This window comes from Pseudochaenichthys georgianus, chromosome 6 (genome assembly GCF_902827115.2).
Source record: "Pseudochaenichthys georgianus chromosome 6, fPseGeo1.2, whole genome shotgun sequence".
Taxonomy (NCBI): Eukaryota; Metazoa; Chordata; class Actinopteri; order Perciformes; family Channichthyidae; genus Pseudochaenichthys; species Pseudochaenichthys georgianus.
The window spans coordinates 31,031,603-31,053,777 of NC_047508.1; the positions used below are offsets into that span (position 1 = coordinate 31,031,603).

The window sequence follows — 22,175 nt, forward strand, 5'->3', positions numbered from 1 at the left end:
GGCGCATTTAGCGCAAGAAAGTGAGAGGTTTGTGTGTTTCTCGAGTGGCACAGAGCTAGCACCTGTGAGAAGGGACGCGAGAAAGGGAGAGATAACCGTAGCGTGTGTGTATATAGATGTTTTCCATCTGCAGGATGAACATAATCCACTCATACCCATTCATTTCCTATGGCGGTCAAATCTGACCGAAAACATCAAGGGTGTTTCACTGTTAAAGTTAAATAAATCACTCAAAATTCAATGCAAGTTGTGATCAAGTGTATATGTTCAGAGGCCTAGTGTGGAGGATAACATAAGGTATTGAGGCAATTGGATGAAAAACACAATATTTATGATTAAAATAAGTCATTTTGACCGGAAACGCAAGAGAAGGGTTAAATAAAACGGTGATTTATTTTTAACACTCTTGTGTGGTTAAAGTTCGTTTTGAAAAGAGACTTCATCACATTTAAATCTTAAAACTAGGATTTTTTTTTTTCTTTATGTCGCACACTTTGACTAGCTTTAGCGGCAAACCATGACAGTGAGCAGCATATCCTTTAAAGTTTAACAACTGATGGGGTTATGGCCATAAGTATAAAATACACGTCGTGGCACGTTATCCCTGCAATGGCATGTCAATCTGTCCAGCAGCCGTTTGCAATATGGCCCTACTTTAACCGTTCAAAATAAAAGGACTTGCCAGATATTGGTCATTTTATAGCATGACCAGAAAGTCCCTGAGTGCTCCGAAAAAGGATATTTGAACTTCTTAAATAGTTCATTTAAATGTAGCAGTTTCAATGTGCACATGTCTAATTAATAACATGACCCATCCCTTTAACCGCCATCATCAGAGGAGCCACGTTCCCACGTTATGACGGCAGTGCGTGGGTAACTTAACGTCAGCCAGTCTTAAAACTTCTGTCTACAAATTGAACTGCTTCAGAACCTGCGACGAGTGTGAAACGTCCGAGATCTACAAACCAGGTACGTTTTTAGCAGGCATGTAAATTGTCAGCTGCCTGTCGGAGTGTCTGAGATTGAGATGATGGAGATCTAGCTTGCAATGCATAGCAACGGTTACCATGGATCTATGGTAGAGTAATTTGTGGTTAGCATAGCTCGTTAGCCACCTTGTGTAATAGAGTAACTAACGCTGCTAACTCCATCAATAATAAACATTTTAATAGCTTTTTGTGCTTTGTTGCCAATGGTGTCACACTTAAAAGTACATTATATCAGTTTCCCAGCATGCCATTAAGTTATTGTGAGATGAAGGTCAGTGGGGTGTGGATCAATATCAATGCAGGGGTTGATGCAATCAAATCAGCACAATCCACAGACCTGGAAAGGGCACTTTATTCATTTGGTCATACTAGTTCCACTAAACTGGTGAGGTGCATTAACTTGGAAAGGTGTTGCATGTAAACAATTCTTAATATTAAAATGTAAATTATTTTGAAATCATATGTGCCTCAATTGAGGGCATAACATTAACCAGTCAAATGCTGTTAACATTAACCAGTCAAATGCTGTTAAAATGTGTAAGTGGATATTAGATTTGCATCATTCACAATTCAAAACTAATGGTTATCCATCGAGTGGATAGTCAAATGTTATTATTCTCTACCCATGTGCCAGTGAACAATAAAGATAATTCTGCACCCTGCCTCCATTGTGGATGTCAAGACAGACTTTTCAAGGTCATCTCAACACTTGGACAAATTAATCCAACATTTTACTTATAAAATTCTTTCATTTAGCAGGAGTCGCAGTGACACAAACAATTGAACATTTAATAAAATAATAATGTATCGGGATGTCTGCGTGATATTAGATGGTGTGGTTTTATGTCTTATCCTGTATTACTTGTATAATGTGTTTATAACATACTGAATCACATTTCTCCTTTATTTATTGTTGTGATTTATGCAGAAATGAGTTCACAAATCCGACAAAACTTCCACCAGGACTGTGAGGCTGCCATTAACAGGCAAATAAACCTGGAGCTATATGCCTCCTATGTTTATCTCTCTATGGTAAGAAATGCACAAAAATCAATTCAATGTGCATCTTTTCTGCTCAAAGCTCACTGCTCACTGTTGTTGGTGTCCCATTAAGCTCAAAAATATAAAAGCGTTTTTGTCTTCTTTTTTTATGTCTTGTAGGCATACTATTTTGATAGGGATGATAAATCCCTTCCAAATTTTGTAAAGTTTTTCCACACACAGTCCAAAGAGGAGCGTAAACATGCTGAGAAGCTGATGAGTCTGCAGAACCAGCGTGGAGGCAACATTTTTCTGCAGGACATTAGGGTGTGTACTGATACAAAGTCCTGTTTTTGATGAAGATTTGCAATTCATTGTTTTTCCATTATTGCATTTTAATGATACGTTTTAGTTTGTCAGTTAGGGTCCAAGTACCAATTTAGTATATAATTATTAATATATCTGTTGGGTATTTTTGTAAAATTATGCTAGTGTTGAATTGCTGAATTTCTTGTGTGCATCTCAGAAACCTGATAGAGATGAGTGGGGGAGTAGCCTGGAGGCTCTGGATTGTTCCTTGCAGCTGGAAAAAAATGTAAACCAATCCCTGCTGGACCTGCAGAAACTGGCAGCTGAACACAATGATCCTCATGTAAGCAGCAGAAAAATTAACTGCTGTTTTAGCCGGTGCTTGAATGTCTGACTTTACAGGCATTCATCTATAAATTCCTTTTAAAATATGTATTTCACTCTGTCACACACACAGCAAAACGATGCTTTACACACCAGGCTTTAGAACTTGTAACTTCATATGCTCTCCAGCTTAGAGATTTGGTGTACTTTAAAACTGAACAATTAAAGGTGGGGTAGGTACGTTTCAGAAACCGGCTCGAGATACACTTTTTGTTATATTCCATGGAATGCTCTTAACATCCTGATAGCAATGAATATCTTAAGTGCTTTGACAAAAAATCCATTAAAAAAAGTCATCTGTGGAAGCCGTAGTACTGTACAAAGCACGACCAATCATTATAGCCGGCCCGGCTAAAATAACTGGATGGCCTTACCTGCCTCTCAGCCTTCCATCTTTGCACAAACTTAGCGTTGGTGTGTGTTGGAGGAGGGGCTCTGTAAGGAAGTGGCAGATTTTTTCCAGCTGTGTATTTTCAAATTCTAGCGCACTCGAGCTGGTTTCTCCAAAATTACCTACCCCACCTTTAATGGATAACATAACAAATGTAAATCTTACAGACTGTATCTGGGAGCTGTTCCAAACGAGTCAGCCAATTATTAGCCAAGACAATTGTGTACAGTAACATGAGTTAATTTTGTGAGTTAATAAATTAAATATTGTTATTCACTTATTACAATTCTTTTGACAGAAATGATTAACAAAGACACATCTCAGGGTTTTTAATGTTTATATATTTTTTACCTATATTATATTTAGATTATTTGTTTTTATTCAGTTTATAAATTTAACGAGGGTTGTACGAAATAATTAATATAAAAGGGTAGGTGTTTATGTTCAGAAATACATCTCCTGTGCTTTGCCACTATTTCAAAAGTAGTGATTTATTTAGTTTTTTTATAAGCATACTTACGTTGAATAAGTCGATAATGATGAAAATAAACTAACCTAAGAGAACAGAAAATATTTTTGCTTTTGGAGGATCAGTCAAATAAGATTAAACTGTCTTTTCCTTTTTTCCACAGTTGTGTGACTTCATAGAAACACATTTTCTGGACGAGCAGGTGAAATCCATCAAGCAACTGGGAGACTGGATATCCAACCTGCGCCTTATGGGAGCGCCTCAGAGCGGCATGGCTGAGTATCTCTTTGACAAACACACCATGGCTGCCGAGGAAAGCTAGACTATGGTCAGCGCTGAATGTCAGTCCACCCTTTCTCTCTGAAATTTCTTTATAGAACATAATTTATATATACTTGGAGTTGTGAATTTAAGAGGACATCCTTGTATACCGTGATGCAAATTAGTCGCTTTTTTGGCGCCTCCCGCTTTTTTAACGCTGATTTGGGTGACTTGTGTAATTCGTGGAGAATCAAGACTTTTCGTTTTTTTGGGGGGGGGGAATAGAGTTTAAAAGGGGAGTGATTTGTAAAATATCCAAAAAGAAGAATCTGCTTACAGTTCTGTTTCATATGGGTGTTGAAAGATGTATCCATAGATCTCTTCATTTTGCTCTCAAAGTGCACCAGATTGATGCTTTTAACTTCAATATTTAAAAAAAACATTTCCCGGTGGAGCATGCCCCCGGACCCCCCTAAAGGAGATTAGGTCCCCCCCCCACTTAAATCATGTTCACATGGATAGGATACTAAATACATTTGCACACATCTTATGTCCATATATTTCTGCCACAACCGTGCACATGCATGCATGCGCGAGTCATGGTAAAATATCTGGATTAAGAGGTTGCTTTTTCTTTGCACAAAATGAAAGAAAGGCCAAATGAATGGGCTGTGATTTTAGTTTTTTTAAGCAGAGGTTGAGTTCAATCATTTGTACGGCCCTCGGAGGATGTTGTAAAAATTTAAAGGAAAAAGGTTCCCCACCCCTGCTGTAAATAATAATAAAAACCCTTGATTTATAACTTAATAATTGAAGCATTATAGCGCAGGCCTTTGTCAGATGGTATATTACGCTGTTTTTTTTTTCTGCTTCGAATAGTTCTCTCTTTTTTCACCATACGTGTGTTTGCATCACTGTGTATAACAACATACAAAAGTAAAAGGTAATTTCAAGTTTCATTTTTTAATTGAAAAACAAAGGAAACATAACATGATATGTAATATTTATTAAAGAGTACACTGATGGACACAATGCCAATGAGACTAGTTTCTGTACGGATATACAAAATTGACTTATTGTCCTTGAGCTGCAGAAGAAACGAGAAAGTGTTTCTTATTTTTCCTTCAAATGTTGGCGGTAAGATCTCATAATCTGCTTTTTAATTTATAAGTAGGTTAATTGTTCGATAAGAGCTTAACAGAAAGTACAGATTAACTCAGTGTGTGCAACAAATACTTCTAATGTTTGTGTCGGCCTCCGGAAGACTGTAATGCAGTTCAGATGTAACATGGAGCCTGTTTGTGTGAAATATTTTGCATGCCAAATGTGATGCAAAGCAGTCTGGCACACCTTGTTTTCTCAGTCCTCTCTCGCTCCTGCCGCTTTGTTCACGCCACTGTCCACCAGAACGCCCAGCAGGTCCCCTTCGGCCAATGAGATTCCTGAATCATTGGGTGAGTGTTGCTGATTGGTTTCCTGCTGCGCTGACGCCGAAGTGGAAACTGCGTTCATGTTGTTGCTCGGCCCGGCGTTGATGCCCCCATTGCTGGCCCTCATGCTGCTGCCCCTCATGCTGCTGCTGAAGTTCCCTTGGTTGCTAAAATTAGTATGACTCGTACCGTTGCAGAGACTTCCTGTTGTGCCAGCGCTGTTGGTGCTTGTTGCGTTAATGCTGCCAGAGCTGCTGGTGGGATTACTGGGATTCGCTGCTGCTGTGCGAGAGGGAGGAGTGAACGAGAACACCCTTTCTGCTCCACTTCCTGCCGCCCGAGCACTTTGGGGTCCGGGATGGCTGTCAGCTGAGTGGATGGTGTCCAGAGTCAAGCGTGGAGGGCGGCGAGACAGCAGGCCTTGTCCGGGTCTGATTTTAGATATGGGGCAGAGTTGAGGTGGGGGGTCTGGGAAGGAAAAGGTAGGGGCATTCGGCACCTCGCCATCCCCACTGAGCCAGGGGAAAGCAGAGGAGGGCGGTTGGGGGACGTGGTTGGGAGTGTCCGGAGGCAGCATCTGTGAGCCCACCATTGGAGGAGCGAGGGAGCTGCAGCTGTGGTTCCACTCGTTCTGATTTCGCCGGGCGGGTCGAGGGCGCTGCGGTGTTGGGGGCACGCAGTGAATGGGAGTTTGTGGGCAGCTGTAGAACCCTGGTCGCTCATACAAGGGCATGGTGGAGAAGGCATAGTCTGGATCTCCCTCACGATTGAAAGGATGGCGGCTCTGACTCAGAGGCTCCTGGTGCAGGTACAGAGGGAAGCGGCTCTGTGGAGCTCCGGGGCGGCGGCGCAGCAGAGAGACCCGGGAAGAGCGAGGGAAGTTAGGAGACTGGACACCAAGGAGACGACCCAGCCCTCCGAGCAGCGGGGTGGAGTAGTTGGCTTCCTCGTGTTCTTTAATTTGCTCCAGATTGGACTGAAACTCCATATCCTCCTTAGGAACACTAGTTTAGATTACAAAGGGGGTTTGATGGTTAGGGAAGTCATTTCTATAAGTGTTTAAGAATTGTCCCCCAAAAAATAGAAGCATTACTGAACCTGATGTCCAGGGCCGAGCCCATGAAGGAGGGTTTGCGATGTTCAGCACTGGCAGCAGTGTAGGGAGGCTGAGGTTCAGACTCATTCCAGTACATATCCCTCTCAACCAGCGGCAGGCTGTCGTACATCTCATCCACAGATAGCAAGGACACCTGAGAGAATACAGAAACCACAGCTAGTGCAAGAACAGGACAGCCTTAATATGTGGCTCATGAAAGAGTGTGAAATAATTGGAATCCTAACCTGTAAATTGCGATCAACGAGCCAGTTGGTTTCAAAGTCGTCATCGTCTTCACCAAAAGGATTTATGAGTTGCTCAGCCACCTGACACAATGAAAAGAAGAGACCATAATGCATCTCAGAAGGATTAGGAATAAATAAAATGCCTTGTGTTGCATCAGTGTGACTTAATCTTTACCTTCAGCCAACCAACATAGAAGAAAAACTGCAGCAGGGTGAAGACAGGCAGGTAGAAGTCCAGATCGTGACCTGAGTAACCCTGAGCCGGATCCAAGAACTGACGGCCAATCAGACAAGCCAGGAAGAAACTGTACACCGCCACTGTCACCACCTAGTCAGGGGTTATATGGGTTTGCATTGATTTTTTTTATTTCTGATTGTTGTCAGATTGCTATGATCAAACCAAGTTAATCGTTTCAGGTAAAGGATTATTAGTTGTTTTTAACACTTAATGATTCATAACACTGTAAAAACTATCAAATCTGTTCTACCAAAAAGGTATCTACTTTATTTCAGTTACAGCTCAACAAACCTGAGTATAGACAAGAGGCAGGCTGATCCAGTCGTAGCCGTACAGCTTCATGCACTTTGCCCGTAAACTATTCAACTCCTGAAAAGAGAAGTAAAAGCAATATTCTAAAATGTTTCAGAGCAACAAGGTGAAGATGTTCAGGTTCCTTTGACCAGCAGAAATATAAAGACCTACAGTAAGAAGGGCTGTGAGTGCAACGTCGTTGTTGATGCGACCCTCAGTCCGAGCCCTCAGAGCCAGGCTGATAAACCACATGCAGGGAACCCAGAACTTGTTGTGAGGAGAGCGCAGTTCCTCCAGGTGCCTGAGCTCCTCCGACGTCATCAACCCTGAGAGGCACAAACACAACGAGTGAAGGAATGAAGCAAATATAGAAAGCACTTAAGAAGTTTGTTTCTGTCACTCTGAACAGTATCTAAGTTCCAAGCAGGGTTAGCAACAGGGTTAGAAACAATCTTCCGATTATTAACTTAAGTAAAAGTAGCAATTCCATTGTGTAAAAGTAATTAGTAGTACGTAGTAGCCTATAAAGTAAAAGTGCTTGAGGTACCTAAGGTAAAAATACTCGCAGATTGGTCCACAGAATATTGTGTGATATATTATTGGAATAAAGTAATTGATAGATTAATGTACGCATTACAATGTGCCCCAACATTTACAAGCTGCGGCACATTGCTGCAATGTGTTATACTGCTGTGGTGCATAATCTATGATGATATATCATACTTTATTTGTTGATAATAATTTCAGAATCTGCTAAGTATCTAGCTAATCTAATCATCAAATGATTTTGCTGGAGTACACCTTCCTTTAAAGATTAGTGGAGTAGAAGTGTATAGTATCAGAAAATGTAAATACTCAGGCACCATGAAACATTATTCATAACCTGTGACATGCCGGTCCACTTCCCACGGTTTCTTATTTTTAACAGTGCAAACATATCCTATAGATATGGCATGGGCGTGGTTGTGCTGCCATTAAACTGGCCAGACCAACAACATCGAGTTTAGTCGACTTCACCTCCCCCTACCTGCCTGCACCAGGTGCTCCATGGTGGGGAACCTCTTGTAGACGGCTGTGCTAACAGAGCGGTAGATCAGCACACCGGAGAGGTTGGCATATCGCATCAGAGTTCGTCGGGTCAGCCTTGAGGCCTCGTCGTCTCCACGAACATGGCCGCCCACTAATGCTGCCAGGCGGTCCGGCCAGGGGACGTTCTCAAACTGGCCCCACCAACGGGACACAACCAGGGTGACATAGAAACCTGACAACAAAATGTAAGATAGGTATTTCGAGCCCACCTTCTGTAAAGGTTTCCAGCAACACTGTGTTGACATTCAGATGTATGCAGAAGAAACAATGAGCCTCAACTCACCGAGCACAAAGGACACAGGGATGAGCTCTGCGTAGCGGTCACAGTATATTGAGAGCTTCTCGAACAGCCTCCTCTGGTCATCCTTTAACACAAACCTGGTGATGGAAACACTTTTTGAGTTCATTACAACTTTTAACTTCAGGTCACTCTTTATGAAGACAGGAGGACATGAATGTGTACTACTGATATCTCCTATAAGAGTACCTATAAACAATACTGAAGAAGTAGTAGAGGAGAGTGAAGATGATGAGCTCTCTGTAGAGCAGTTTGTAGACGCTGCCTTTCCATCGCAGGAGCAGGTGAAAGAAGGTCCCCAGACCTGCATCAGCAACCCTGCGCGAGTATGTGACGGTCATCGCTGCTGCTTTCTGCCCAACTTTCCGGCTGACTGTGTCGTGACATGAAGGAAACCAGTGGTGTTGTTCTTGTTGCTTCGCCTGAGCTCAATGTCAGCGGTCAACCTAGACCTAATAAGGCCTATTTAGTCAGATCTAAAATAATAAAGTAAAACAGGAGCATTAGATATGTTAAGTTCTCTACTTACTCTTCAATCCAACTGTTTGCACTCACCACATCAACTGAAACTGGTTACCGTTTTATACACCCTTAAATAACCATTTCACTTAATACTTTCCTTAATTTTAGAGATCTTAATTAAGCCAATTCTTCTGAAGAGATGTTGACAGTGCTCCAACAGGCAAAATACAATATCCAACAGTCTAAAACACAAAGCTGTGAATTTTTACTCACCGAACAATTTCAAATTGTCTGGCCATCGTTCTCACTGTGGCCCGAGATGTGTTGTGTCGGTTGTAATGATGTTGATGAAAGGTAAGCAGGAAAGAAAAACAGAGCAAGGGACTCCTGCACCTCCGGTCACTTGACGTGTTAATCTGTTTGAGCAACAAAGCTGCATTGTGAGGCCGGGTATTGTTAATCTGAACAAATCTGAGGAAAGCACCCACACTGCCACAAATAGGGTGGTTAAAACATGACAAGGTTGTGATCAGATTAAGGAAACATATCTCTATAAAAACAATGTATTCATAGCGTAGCTGTTATTTATCTCTGTTTTGCTGAACACATTTTAATATCAGCAAACACCAAGAGGGTTTGTTTGAAGCCTCATTAAGTATGCACTCATGGAAAACTCCTGATCAGGTGGGTTGTGTCCTCCCCCTCTGCTGGAAGAAATGTGCACCGCTTGGCTCTGACTGAGCAGAAGGTGTTAGTGATTAACCCTTCCTGACTAACCAGGAGACCAACAGCAGGGCGAAGTACGGACTCAATTTGATCCTTTTGTTCTTAAAGATGTATTTCTTTTCAGTTTTGACAGTTTTTTGATGCTCTATAACACTTTGAGATCAGTGTTGAACACTTTGGTGAGTATACTGTGTATTTTTCTGTCCTTATATCATCTTGGATTAAGTCTCCACATGTGCGTGATACTTGCACGCTACAGTTCTTAACAAAGGCTGATATGTTTACAATGGGTTTTTAAGAATGAAATAAAGTCCTTATGAGAACCTGCAAATATAAGAGCTTTTCTGGCTCTGCAGTACTGCAAGTGAGGGAGGTGTGTAAGTTATTCAAACACTGTAGAGGGCATGACTTGTCCACTGATTACTGCAGGACTTTGAGTGAAGGTTTGTTTAGTGAAACTTATTTAGTTTTTAGGAGAATTAAAGCTGCATTCTTTAACTCTTTCTTTTCTCCATTGAAGTGAAAAATATAATAACAGACTTAAAGTAAATCCAGAGCAGACGTCTAGACGTTTCTGATGAGTTTCTGCACTGCCTGAGAGGGAGAGAGAGACATGGATCATTTTGAGGGAATTCACAGCGTCCAGATTTCCTCTTCTCCACCACCTTCAACAACAGCCAGCCCAGGATATGAAATCATCAAAGGGAAATCTGGAATATCAGTGTATTCCTCAACCGTGTTTTTCGGGAAACCTGATATCCTGGGACAGCCAGCCGCCAGACACAAGTGCAGCAGGGACGCTGAGGAGATAGGATGTGTTGTTGGACGGTGAGTGACAAAGATGATGAGTTTGATCTCACCAATATACTTAAATATTATGGAAGCCCTGTAAAATGAGAAAGAAATTATGTTTACCCTTGTTCTGAGTCTGATCCTTAATGGTCTATCCCCTCTGTTTATGATTTAAAAATGGCTAAACAAAAGGTATTTCCAGGAGAATTGTTCTAAGTTCCTTATATATTTCTTTCCATCTGTTAAACAGGTGGAAAAACAGCTCTGCCAGGTTAAAAACAGAAGTATTTTTATTTTGTCAGGATCATTTGTCTGTTATTCTAATTTTGTAGAACATCAATGCTTTTAGTCTTATTTAGATCATAGGAGGGCTTCTTGGTCCAAATGACTATCCGAACAACAAACACTAATGATCCCGACCAAAAAAAGCTGCTAAAACTTCATCGTTCATTTCATTTTAAGTCATAATCACAGGACAAGACTTTTAAAAAAAATATTCAGTGCTAGATCATGAAGTGTTAGATTTGGCTCCCTACAGGTTAGCACAAAGGCAGTAATGCCATTTGATAACTAAGCTTTGCATGTAAAGCCTTATTCTGCATTAAAGGCTTTAGGCAAATGTAGTGAAAGGAAAGAAAGAAAGAAAGTGAAATCTATGCACCCTATTTAGAGTGAGCGCATTAATGCAGGTTTGAGGTTTTAGGTCTGTGCGGGGTCTGATCAGGACTTGTTTTGATGTTGTTTTTTGCCTTTATTAGAGAGCTGACAGGAAATGAGGGAAAATAAAGGTTATACCTCTGTTTATATTTAGGGTAAAAAACACCCCTTCTTTAAAAACTAGACTAAACATTTATATTTAAAACAACAATTGTACAATACTGGCAGTGCACTTTGTTTGACACTCAATGTCACGAAGACACTATTATCTGAAGAACATAATGTTGGCCGAATGTTTTAATGCCTTTGAAATAATGTGAAACTCTGTCGGGACATTTTCAAAAATTGGTTTACCAATCTCGAATTTGATAGTATCGTTGAATAAGGATAAACCTTCTTGAAATAATGAGTTAGAATCTCAAAATCATGAGTTGTCTTAAATTATTGACTGTCTTGAACCTACATTATTTCTAGACTCACATTTACTATTTGGAGATTCTTATTTAGTTGGCTATTTTGAGAAATGAATTCATCATTTTGAGAAAGCTAATCATATCCTATTTTTATATATAAGAGCATAAAAGCCCACGTCTTCTTTATATGTAGCTGTAAGAGCCTCTCATATTTCCACTAAGAGACAAACGGCTAACATAATGATGAGGTGTCAGTATAACTCATGGAAGTAACTGAGTTTATGGTATAAATGCTGATGTTAGCTTGGATCTGGGAGTGGATGCTCTGTCATGTGACCGCTGAGAAAGAGGCAAAAACTGGGAGCAGAGACAATCGTTTTTCTTGACTGGAAATGAGAAGAGACACAACAGAGAAGGACAAAGCTGCAAAAGTGATAACAAAGTCGGTGTTACACTTTTAGATATTTATTGTTGTTCCCTGAGCTGCGGCTGCTGCTGTTGTTATTGGCTACGTCAGCGTCCGCATTCCTGCGCTGATTTAAAGCGGCTGAGATTACTTTCACTAAAACCAGCTATCGTAAGCTCCGTTAACGTCAATTATTTATTCATTTAACACGAGAACAACCCTTGAAGGACCCTGGAGGGGACACACTTCAGAAAGGACGGGTGGGTTATATCTTCTCGCCGGACACTGACAGGGTAAGGGCGGATACTGAGGGGAAACCTCTCCCTGGTCAAAAGTTGTACCCGGGAGCTAACGAACAGCTAGCTGCAAGGTCGGGCTAATGTGTTGTAGTTTGTGAGCTTTGAGCATGAGTTTAATGGAAAAACTACACAACATTAAATCTAAATGTTGGGATTTCTAATGCAGATTTCACCACCAGCTGAAGTGACAGAAGTACTTGTATGTTGTGCCTAGGTAAAAGTAGAAGTACCAGAGTGTAGGAATACTCTGTTTCAAGTAAAAGTCCTGCAATCAAAATGTTACTCAAGTAAAATAACTAAAGTTTTGGCATCAACATACTTAAAGTACCGAAAGTAAAACTACTCATTATGCACATTGGCTAATTTCAGAATAGTATCATGTTTTGATTCTAATTGGCCTACCGTGTAGGCTATGCTGTAGGGTAGATTGTGAATTGACTCCAGGTGTAACTAAAGTCTGATTTAAGAGTTGATTATATTTCACATTAATGATTTATTATTATTAATCCAAATCTGCAAAGTAATTGAAGATATTAAATATATGTAGTGGAGTAAAAGTACACGATTTACCTCCAAATTGTGTTGGGTAGAAGTAGGCCTACCTCAAAATGGTACTGTACTTGGGTAAATGTACCTAGTTACTATAAACCACTGCTGAGAGGTCTTTAACATTGTTAATGATAACACTTCCAGCTATAACTCAGTGAGAGAGTCACTAAGGAGAAAGATATTTTGATGTGGTCGGCTTCCATTCTGCTCTCTAAACTGAGCATTATTTGAAAACTAAAGTAGCAAACATTTTTGAACGATTTATATGAATGTTTAGCTAAATGTTTTTAACTATCAACTGAATGTATATTGGTATTAGTTATAAATATTTGTATGATGATCTCACTGTGATCCGTACTACCAGGGCCGTTTCTTCCTATATGCGGACTATGCGGGGGCATAGGCCCCCCGCATAGGCCACGCATAGGCCACTAGGGGGCCCCCAAGCTGAAAGTATTTTTTTTTTTTTTTATTCATCCGAAAAACCAAACAAGTTTAATTCATACACACAAAGATGAACAAAATTAGAAGCGGGAGGGCTGAAGCATAGCTTGTGGAAAGTAGCCCTCCCGTGCATCATCCTAATACAGCGGCATTATTGCGTCAAAAATGTATAGAAATGAAGGAGTATAAAGAAAACAGGAGAAAAAATTAAATAAAAGTTAGGGCAGGAAAACAATAAATGCATATATATATATATATATGTATATGAAAACTAGATATAGGGTCATTTTCTGCACATGTCAATAGCAGTTTCAACTATCTTTTTTTGGAAATTAAATTACTATATATACATAGGTACACATGCACTTGGCAAATGAATAATAATAATAATATATGCATATAAACAATGTGAGCACTTATTTTCAAGTGACTTTTTTACATTCATATGTTCACGCTGTGGTTTGGAACTGCTTTTGAATGTTATTAGGCATTTTGTTATGGAAAATGTTGTGCATAATCAGTACTGTTTTAAGCTGTACTATCTCAACACATTTTAATAGATTGAGTTTTTTTAAATATGGGAGTTGTGTGTTCATATTTACCAACACCACAGACTATTCGTAATACTTTATTTTGGGATGTTATTATTTTTTGTAGATTTGTTGAGTACGTGTTTCCCCATATTTCGGAGCAGTATTAAAGGTAAGGGAGAAATAGACTGTTATAAAGAGTATATTTTCTTCAAGAATGTTCTTAGTATGATACAAAATACCTATTGTTTTTGACAGTTTAGTCTGTACATAATTTATATAGTGCTTCCAATTGAGTTTTTCGTCAACAAGCAGTCCTAAAAATGTACATGCACCAACTTTTTCTATCTCTGTATTGCAAATCCGTATAATGCAGTCATTTCTACACTCAGACTTTGTATTGAATAACATGTAATTTGTTTTGGCCACATTAAGGGATAATTTATTAACTGCAAACCAGTTACATAGTATTTTTAATTCTGCATTCACAATTTTAACAAGATCGCCAAGATTATGACGGGAGCAGAGAATTCAAAGTTCAGGTTCAGCCTCAATACATTTGGGGAGAATTAAAATGAGCCGTCTTTATTTGTAGACAGCCAAGCCCCCTCCTGTGAGTGTTCGGTGAAGCATTATATGCTTACAAATCCAATGTAGGATATAAACACGACTAAAATGCAATGATAGCAAAGCTGTGGCTTGGGATGTTGGGGTAATAAAGTCCAAATCATCGTTGGGCTGACAGCTGAGAAAATGCTGCATCTCTTGCATTTATTGACATAGAGGAGCCTTATTGTTTACCTTTTTAATATCATTTTTTGTAATTTTCAATTGCTTGGTTTTCGTGAAATTAGCCTGTTTTCCTATTAAAGTGTAACAGATTGATGCATCTCCACAGATCATCTTAAAGGCTTCGGAATCCCCCCCATTGTAGTTAAAAAACTGTCAAAACTAGGGCCCCCAAACAGCATCTTGCATAGGGCCCCCAAAAAGCTAGAAACGGCCCTGCGTACTACCTACTCATATGAAAATGATGCTTATGATGCTAATGATACTGAAAAAGGTTTTTATTTTTAAACGAAAATGACCAGTATTTCACATTAATGCTGCAGTTCAATGTTTTGCAGCAGAGTTATCTCAGGAGTTGACTTACATCTGCAGCCCTTTGCAGTCACAACGAAAGCATATACAGAAAGCAAACAGGACAATCAAATTTAAGTGTAATCAGTCCTAATTTATCATCACACCAACCCCTTTATTCCATACTGTCTTTATAGCAATCCAGTAGTGGATATGAAAAATGATTGTTCCCTCAATAACAATGATTATATATCTGTTTGTGTGAAGGTTGGTAGATCTGGATCCAGATCCAAAGTCCAGAGTGGAGGGAGGAGGCTCGGCTGGGCCCCCTTCATCCAGAGCTCATGGCGTTCTCTCCCGGCATCGCAGCTCGTCGCTGGAGATCAAAGAAAAAGAAATCAGAGAAAAGGGTTCTGAGATCCTCACGGAACAGCTGGACGCTGCAAAGAAGGTGTTGTAACCTATTTTCTAGTATCGCACACACATGAAGCATTGTGTAACCGGAAAAAAAGTTGACAATGCAAATGTCCTTCCTTGTTAAATGTGGTTGTGACATTTTCTCTTTCACATTCAGGAACTGAAACTAAAGGACAAGGAGTGTGAGCGTCTGTCGCGGGTCAGGAATCAGCTGGAGCAGGAGATGGAGGAGCTGACTGCCAGTCTGTTCGAGGTAATGACAACAGATGCTCTCTGCTGACTGCAAAAACCTCCAAAACTGCAGTTCATCATAAGGCCACTAGAAGCTGGACCCAAAAGACCTCAGTATTAAATTGCCCAACTGATTGGAGATTCCCGACTTCTTAAAAACCACAGCATAGATGGACAACACTTGTGTAACTATGACCATTTCATTCTTACAGGAAGCTCACAAGATGGTGAATGAAGCTAACGTCAAACAAGCAGGAGCGGAGAAACAACTGAAGGAGGCTCAGGGAAAGGTGTGTGATGCTTTTGTGACTCTTTGTAACATTAGAATTCCCTCCCCTTATTGATTTTCTTCCCATCATCAGACTTTTGTCTCTTTTAACTTTTATTTCTCTGTATATTTTCTGTCTCCCAGATTGATGTTCTTCAGGCAGAGGTGACAGCGCTCAAGACTCTTGTGTTGACATCAACACCTTCTTCCCCAAACCGCCAGCTGCATCCTCAGCTACAGGCATCGGGAGCGAGGGGGGGGTACAGACACGTCGGGGGCCACGTCCGCAACAAAAGCGCAAGCGGGGCCTTTCCATCTGTACCTGGAAAACAAGAAAACACCTCGCTTTCCATTCAGCCTGCGGCCAAAGAGGACAGAGAGGTAACCGCAATGAGGTTGTAAATGTTCCTCTTGTCTCCTTTGGCATTTCTCTGTTTCTACCTTCCTGTTTCCAGTCACTTGTATCTTGAGTTCTCTTCTTTTCCTTTCCCTCAGTACTAACCTCTCCCTGACTTGCTCTTCCTCTCTGTCTCTGATGTCTCTTCGTCTCTCAGCCTGCTGTTCCTGCTCTCCTTTCTCTGATTCTCTGCCTGGTTCCTGGCCAGTCTGTCAATGTGACCTTTGACCGGTACTGGCAGGAGCGGGGGGAGGGGCTGTGCACTGACAGCAGACAGGTAACTGCCCTACCTCAACCTCAGGCATGACGTCTTTTCTATAACTGTGCTTTTATGCTTTTATGGGACAATGAGTGTTATTCCTTCCTTATTGTTAAAGTGACAAAAATACGCTGTATCTCTTCGGTAAAATCTTTATCAGTCTGAGAGCATCAGTCTACAGTTGTCCAGAAAGACATAAAAAATTAAATGTGTTGCTTCTAAATCCAATTTTTCTGAAGGATATGGACCCTTATATTTTAAAGCACAGTTTTCTAGCTAAGTGTAATGTTATTGTTTGAATTTGTTAGCCATTTGCCCATTTCCTTTTTAAAGTACAAGTGCAACTAATGATTTATTCACAAAACAATGTCTGTCTGGTTGTGGAAAAAGCTGACATTTGTATTTCGAGAGTAACAATTTTAGGACATATTCCCTTTTTTTAAAAATAATTTTCACATAAGTAATTGGATGACACATTCGACTGTGATAAATAGGTTGTGAAAGTACGCAGCAAGAACAAAAGCGTCATAAGATTAATGGAGGGGCTGGTAGAAAAAGTGAATTCTTAGCACCTTTCGTCTCTTTCACTTCTTTAAAATCTTTACCCAGCTTTCTGTGTTTTCTCATGATTCTCAACCATGGTTTGCTCTAGTGATCGCCACATTTAATTCCAATGAATGCAATAGTTGTTGAGATGTTTCAGATATTTAAGGTTTTGCTAACTTTTCCTCTGGTGCTACCATCAGGTAAATGTTTTCACTTATCCTGTAAATATATTTCCACATCTTCTTAATGGTTTGTCTTCGTTAATCTCTTCATTTCTGACTGAGGACATTCCCATTAACCACAACTTTACTTATGTTTGGTGCTTATTAGCAAATATAACCAATGTATCATGCTAGGCTCTAAACCTGGTTAACATTATGAATTATCAACTTTAGCATGACTTCATTAGCATTTATCTCAAAGCACCTATAGCCTCAGTACATCCTGTATACTGTCTTGTTGTTGCTTTTATGTCTTTTTAGAGTTGTGTTGACTGAATTTCCATAATGGTATTGTTTTTGATTTATTTTTTGGTGAAGCCCAAAACGTTTTTGGACAATCCATTTTCCAGATCTTTCTAATGTTTATCGATCAAAAATAGTTATTGAATGATATTTGGAAATGTGCTGCGATGTCTTGCTCTGTTGTCATTTCGAGACTTTCCAAATCACCTCTTTAGTCTTTTTGCACAATATATGTATTGTAATAGCAAGCCAGTTTGCTTGTATCTGTTTAGAATGTGTTGTCATCTTGTACATCGCAACGTTCCCTAATTAAACTGGGTTATGTAGGGTTGGGAGAAAGGGGGTATCACTTCCTATAGTTGACAGTTTAATAAGTGATGGATTCTTCTTGCAGATGGACTCCGTTCTGTTTGCAGAGTTTTTGATGTGGAAGGAGAACCTGAGTGTGGAGCGTTCCTCTGCCTTCTTGAGTCGAGTCTACAGAGAAGACATCGGACCCTGCCTCTCCTTCACAAAGTCTGAGGTCAGCATCTCATTGCGTCTTTACATGAAGTGAACACTTCGCTGTGTGTGCTGTATTTTAGTGTCTGAAGTTATTGATAATGATTCCTGTTGTCCACAGCTGTCACAGCTGGTGCAGAGCGCAGTGGAAAACAACTCTTTGACCATCGAGCCGGTGGCCATGTCAGCGTTACCCATGGTTAAAGCCTCTGCTGTCGAGTGTGGCGGCCCAAAGTGAGTTCAGTCTGTTCTTATCATCTATCATCCCATCCTGTCTTTCACCATTCACTGCTAAACAAGTCAACACTGATAATCCATCCTTATTTGGTTTTGTAATCTCCTCTGATGATTAGAGGTCATAGCTGAAGGTATCTTAGGAGGGGTTTCTAATCACTGTCTGATTAAAAAATCTTTAATTTTTTTCTTCCAGTGGCTTTAGAGCAGCAATAGAGACGTAAGTCCTCTCAGGAACAATCAGCTGTTCAGCTTTTCACTAACACAAAGAACTGAAGCATGAAATTAATTCTGTCTTTCCAGATGTTGGAAAAGTTGTAAAGAAATCTGTAACTTAAAGGTGGGGTAGGTAAGTTTCAGAAACCGGCTCGAGATACACTTTTTGTTATATTCCATGGAATGCTCTTAACATCCCGATAGCAATGAATATCTTAAGTGCTTTGACAAAAAATCCATTAAAAAATGTCATCTGTGGAAGCCGTAATACTGTAAAAAGTACAACCAATTGCTGTCTGTCAGCCTTCCATCTCGTGCACGCACAAATGTATCTCGTGCCCTCATTGGGCGTGCCCTCATTGGGCGTGCCCTCATTGGGCGTGCATTGCAGCAGTACTTCAATGACTCGCCAGCAACAGGCGGCCACTTTCACCAGTCTGCTGACGTCATGTGCGCGTTCATGTGTGTTGGAGGAGGTGCTCTGTAAGGAAGTCTGAAGGAAGGGGCGGATTCTTTTCGGCTGCGTACTTTCAAATTTTAGTGCACTCGAGCCGGTTTCTGAAACTTACCTACCCCACCTTTAACCAGTTCTGCATGTCTCTTGTTTCTCTTCCAGCGACTAACTTTCTCTGAGTGTGCACTAATTTGTTGCCATCCACTACTAAATCATTTTGCACCTGGACTGTGTTCTCACATTGAATTGTTGATAATACCTGATGAGATGTATCTTACGTTTGCTGTGATAAAACATGACTGTGTGTATCCAGGTCTCTTTCATTTTCTGACAGCCTGTGTTTCTGTCTGTAGAAAATGTGCATTGAGCGGCATGTCGCGCCTCTGCAGACATCGCATTCAACTTGGTGACAAAGGGAGCTACTATTGCATCTCTCCCTCCAGCCGAGCACGGGTAACTATCCCTTATCTCTGTAACCTTCATCAGACACAAGTGTTGCTACATGTGATCTCGTCTTTATTTTGTCCTTATTTCCCCCTTCTAGATCACGGCTGTTTGCAATTTTTTTACTTATATCCGCTACATCCAGCAGGGCCTGGTGAGACATGATGGTAAGTTAACACTAAAGTGAATTTAATATATTGTTTAATGTAGTTAGTAAGAGTCTGTTTTTATACTTCGATTCTTACTAGGCCAACAGTGATTGGTAGTAATGCATTATATTGTATTTTGTACATGTTCTTTGTTTCATATACTATCTTTCTCAATATATTGTGCTTTTTAAGAATAGTTGTTACGCAGACTACTCTCATTATTGGCCAAGTACATTTGCAATAGCATATTATGTACTTGTACATTACGCTACACACTCCATGCTATTTTTACCGATACATTTAGCTTAATATTTTTAGCTGAGTGCACATGTATCATAGCGATTGTCTGACAGAAAGAAATAAGATTATCACCTTAAATACATCAATATTATAAATTGCATTTAATGAAGTTGCTCACTACTTGAGATTTGTACTTTTGTACTTGAGTCAACATAATCATAAAGTAACAATCACTTATCTTGACTGTTATTTTTGTCCATGCTATCCACCACTGTTTGCAAACCGAGTTCTTTCAGGCAGCTGACATGTTGTATCTTTTGTTGTCTCTTTGCCTCGGTCCAGCGGAGCAGATGTTCTGGGAGGTGATGCGTCTCCGCAGAGAGATGACCGTGGCTAAGTTAGGTTTCTACCTCACTGACCAGGGCTAGAGACCCCCGTCATCTTTAAGATCAGGGTTAAACTGTGGTAACAATCAGGTCTTTAGCTTGTGTAGCAGAGGTTGTACAGCATCAGTGCTGCAGCAGGCGTCCACCAACAAGGGAAGCGGAGAAAGTTCATGTGCCTCTTTTATTCAATATTACAAAGAGTTAAACCAGCACAGCAAGAAGGAAACATGACATTCAAAAAAGCATTATTCCCAGATATGTAAAATATATTTCTGTTATACTGCAGGCCTCCAGTAATTCTCCCCGGTGGAGTAAACGTCTCATGTTGATCCTAATAGACTTTATGTATCATGTAAAGGTGAGCACAACGCATGACAGCAGTGTAGAGAGTTTAGTTGGTCTCTTACCTCAAGTATTACATATTTGTATGTAATGTTATAGTTCTACTGTGAGATAAGCAATATCTATGTGGTTTTTTCACAACAAGTATTTTTACATAAATATAATTCACACTAGTTCTCGGCTATCGGCTCAACCACAACAGACTTTCTCTCAATATGGCCTTACATGTGTTGATGCCCTCCTGCACTACCTGTCCTCGATGCCTTTCAAATTCACACAATAAAAACAGCTTCATGTCAGCCTGACCTGCACTTCATTATAGAAATATTGTTAATGATTTAGTTATGACACCCCCACGCTCAAAATGGTGACAGTTTCACAATGTAGTCCGAAAATGAACAAGCTTTAATACAAGTGATTGCAATATGAAATGTTTTTTATGCAATGAAGAGGATGTAAAGACAATTAAAAGTCATACATAACATTGCATGAATGCAGTACGTAGCCATATTATACAATGTATATTGGTTGTGCTTTACAGTATAGATTAGTTATTATGAATGAACAATTTTAAAATAATGAATATTGTTTCAGAAAGTGCAATAATAACTGCTTCTTAGCCTTTTTTAGGCTTGTAAGGCGCCTAACCTCAGTGTACTGATAATCAAAACACTCCATTAAAGACAACACATTGAAGCCTCACTACATCTCCTTTGTACTGTGTGTGATTTATAGGTCTCGCTTGAATAAAATCTGATGGCAGATAAATGAAGCAGCTGGTTTGTCTTTGATTTCGGCCCTTTGCGATGTTTAGTGTGGGAACGTCACAGGGATTCATTTGATCAGAACCAGATGACACAGAAACATTTGTATAATTTGTCAAATTGTAGGTTATAAAAAAACAAGTGGCTGATATTCAGAGAAAAAACTCCTTGTTTGCATTTGAGATGAAACTGAACCAGCCAATGTGTTTCCTTGACACAAAAAACTGAAATTCTTTAGACTTTATTTAAAAGTTTTTGAGAATTTCTTGTAAAATGTTCCACTTTAATATCTAATCATATCTGAGTTTTTATGGCTGGAGGTATTTATGTTTTCTTGTCTGTTCGTCTAAGACTAATTTAAGGAATGCCTTGAGGACATTTCTTCAAATGTGGAGGTCCCTGTGACCTCACAAAACATCTTTGTGGCCATAACTCAAGAAATCGTGAAATAATTGTAATTCTAGTTTTTCATACATTTAGTTTTAGAGGTTTTTCTCTAAATATAGCCCCCTGCGCCAGCTCAGAATGGCCATAAACTGCCATCTGTACTTCCTTAAGGGCATGGCGCTGATCTGTCTTTCGATTAAGGTCGTGGGCAGGAACAGCCGTGTAACCCCCGGTAATAAACGCTCTGAAACACCGTTATTTAACAGATTTGTAAGCAGGATTCAGGCACAGGGAGCCGCTCAGAGGGGCTTTGGGGTATGAAAATCTGTTTTTGGAGCTGACATTCCTGTAAGATTTCAGCATCCGGATTTAAAAGGTCTTTGGTAAGCTTGTTGTTCTGTTTCCATGACCTAATCACACAGATTACAACCTTAATTAATAAGTAGTTTGACTTGCAGTAAATGAATGAGTATAATCAGCGATACAAACTGTTGTAAAATGATTATCACACCTTATATGGTTATTATAAATTAAAACATTCTACCCCTACACAGATCAATATACACTGTTTGCAACTTGAAATAATGAATACTGTAAGTTAGTTTTTTTATAACATACTGATAGAGAACGAATATACATTTACC

At 39.9% G+C, this 22,175-nt stretch overlaps 3 protein-coding genes across 8 annotated transcripts; 2 read left to right on the forward strand and 1 right to left on the reverse strand.

Annotated features, from left to right (window-relative positions):
• The first annotated feature begins 882 nt into the window (after window positions 1–882).
• Window positions 883–4,806, forward strand: LOC117448061 (ferritin, heavy subunit-like). Of its 2 annotated transcripts, none has more exons than XM_034085148.2 (5): window positions 883–969; window positions 1,918–2,021; window positions 2,151–2,297; window positions 2,497–2,622; window positions 3,687–4,806. In XM_034085148.2, exons 2-5 carry the CDS (start codon window positions 1,920–1,922, stop codon window positions 3,843–3,845), a joined length of 534 nt encoding a protein of 177 aa, XP_033941039.1. In that variant the 5' UTR covers window positions 883–969; window positions 1,918–1,919; the 3' UTR covers window positions 3,846–4,806. The 2 variants fall into 2 exon arrangements, with proteins under 2 accessions (XP_033941039.1, XP_033941041.1); XM_034085150.2 differs by having other exon boundaries at window positions 2,199–2,297.
• A 337-nt stretch (window positions 4,807–5,143) lies between these two features.
• best1 (bestrophin 1) lies at window positions 5,144–8,815 on the reverse strand. Its single transcript, XM_034085801.1, has 8 exons — window positions 8,664–8,815; window positions 8,460–8,554; window positions 8,115–8,348; window positions 7,259–7,413; window positions 6,731–6,883; window positions 6,556–6,636; window positions 6,313–6,464; window positions 5,144–6,218 (listed from the first exon to the last, which is right to left on the reverse strand). Exons 1-8 carry the CDS (start codon window positions 8,813–8,815, stop codon window positions 5,144–5,146), a joined length of 2,097 nt encoding a protein of 698 aa, XP_033941692.1.
• An 884-nt stretch (window positions 8,816–9,699) lies between these two features.
• rab3il1 (RAB3A interacting protein (rabin3)-like 1) lies at window positions 9,700–21,152 on the forward strand. 5 transcript variants are annotated; one of them, XM_034085385.2, is made up of 13 exons: window positions 9,700–9,841; window positions 10,183–10,490; window positions 15,100–15,283; window positions 15,407–15,502; window positions 15,693–15,770; window positions 15,893–16,129; window positions 16,303–16,422; window positions 17,809–17,937; window positions 18,037–18,149; window positions 18,346–18,369; window positions 19,173–19,272; window positions 19,364–19,430; window positions 19,995–21,152. In XM_034085385.2, the coding sequence occupies exons 2-13, from the start codon at window positions 10,276–10,278 to the stop codon at window positions 20,078–20,080; spliced, it is 1,449 nt and encodes a 482-aa protein (XP_033941276.1). In that variant the 5' UTR covers window positions 9,700–9,841; window positions 10,183–10,275; the 3' UTR covers window positions 20,081–21,152. The 5 variants fall into 5 exon arrangements, with proteins under 5 accessions (XP_033941276.1, XP_033941277.1, XP_033941278.1 ...); XM_034085386.2 differs by lacking the exon at window positions 18,346–18,369; XM_034085387.2 differs by lacking the exon at window positions 16,303–16,422.
• The last annotated feature ends 1,023 nt before the right edge of the window (window positions 21,153–22,175 follow it).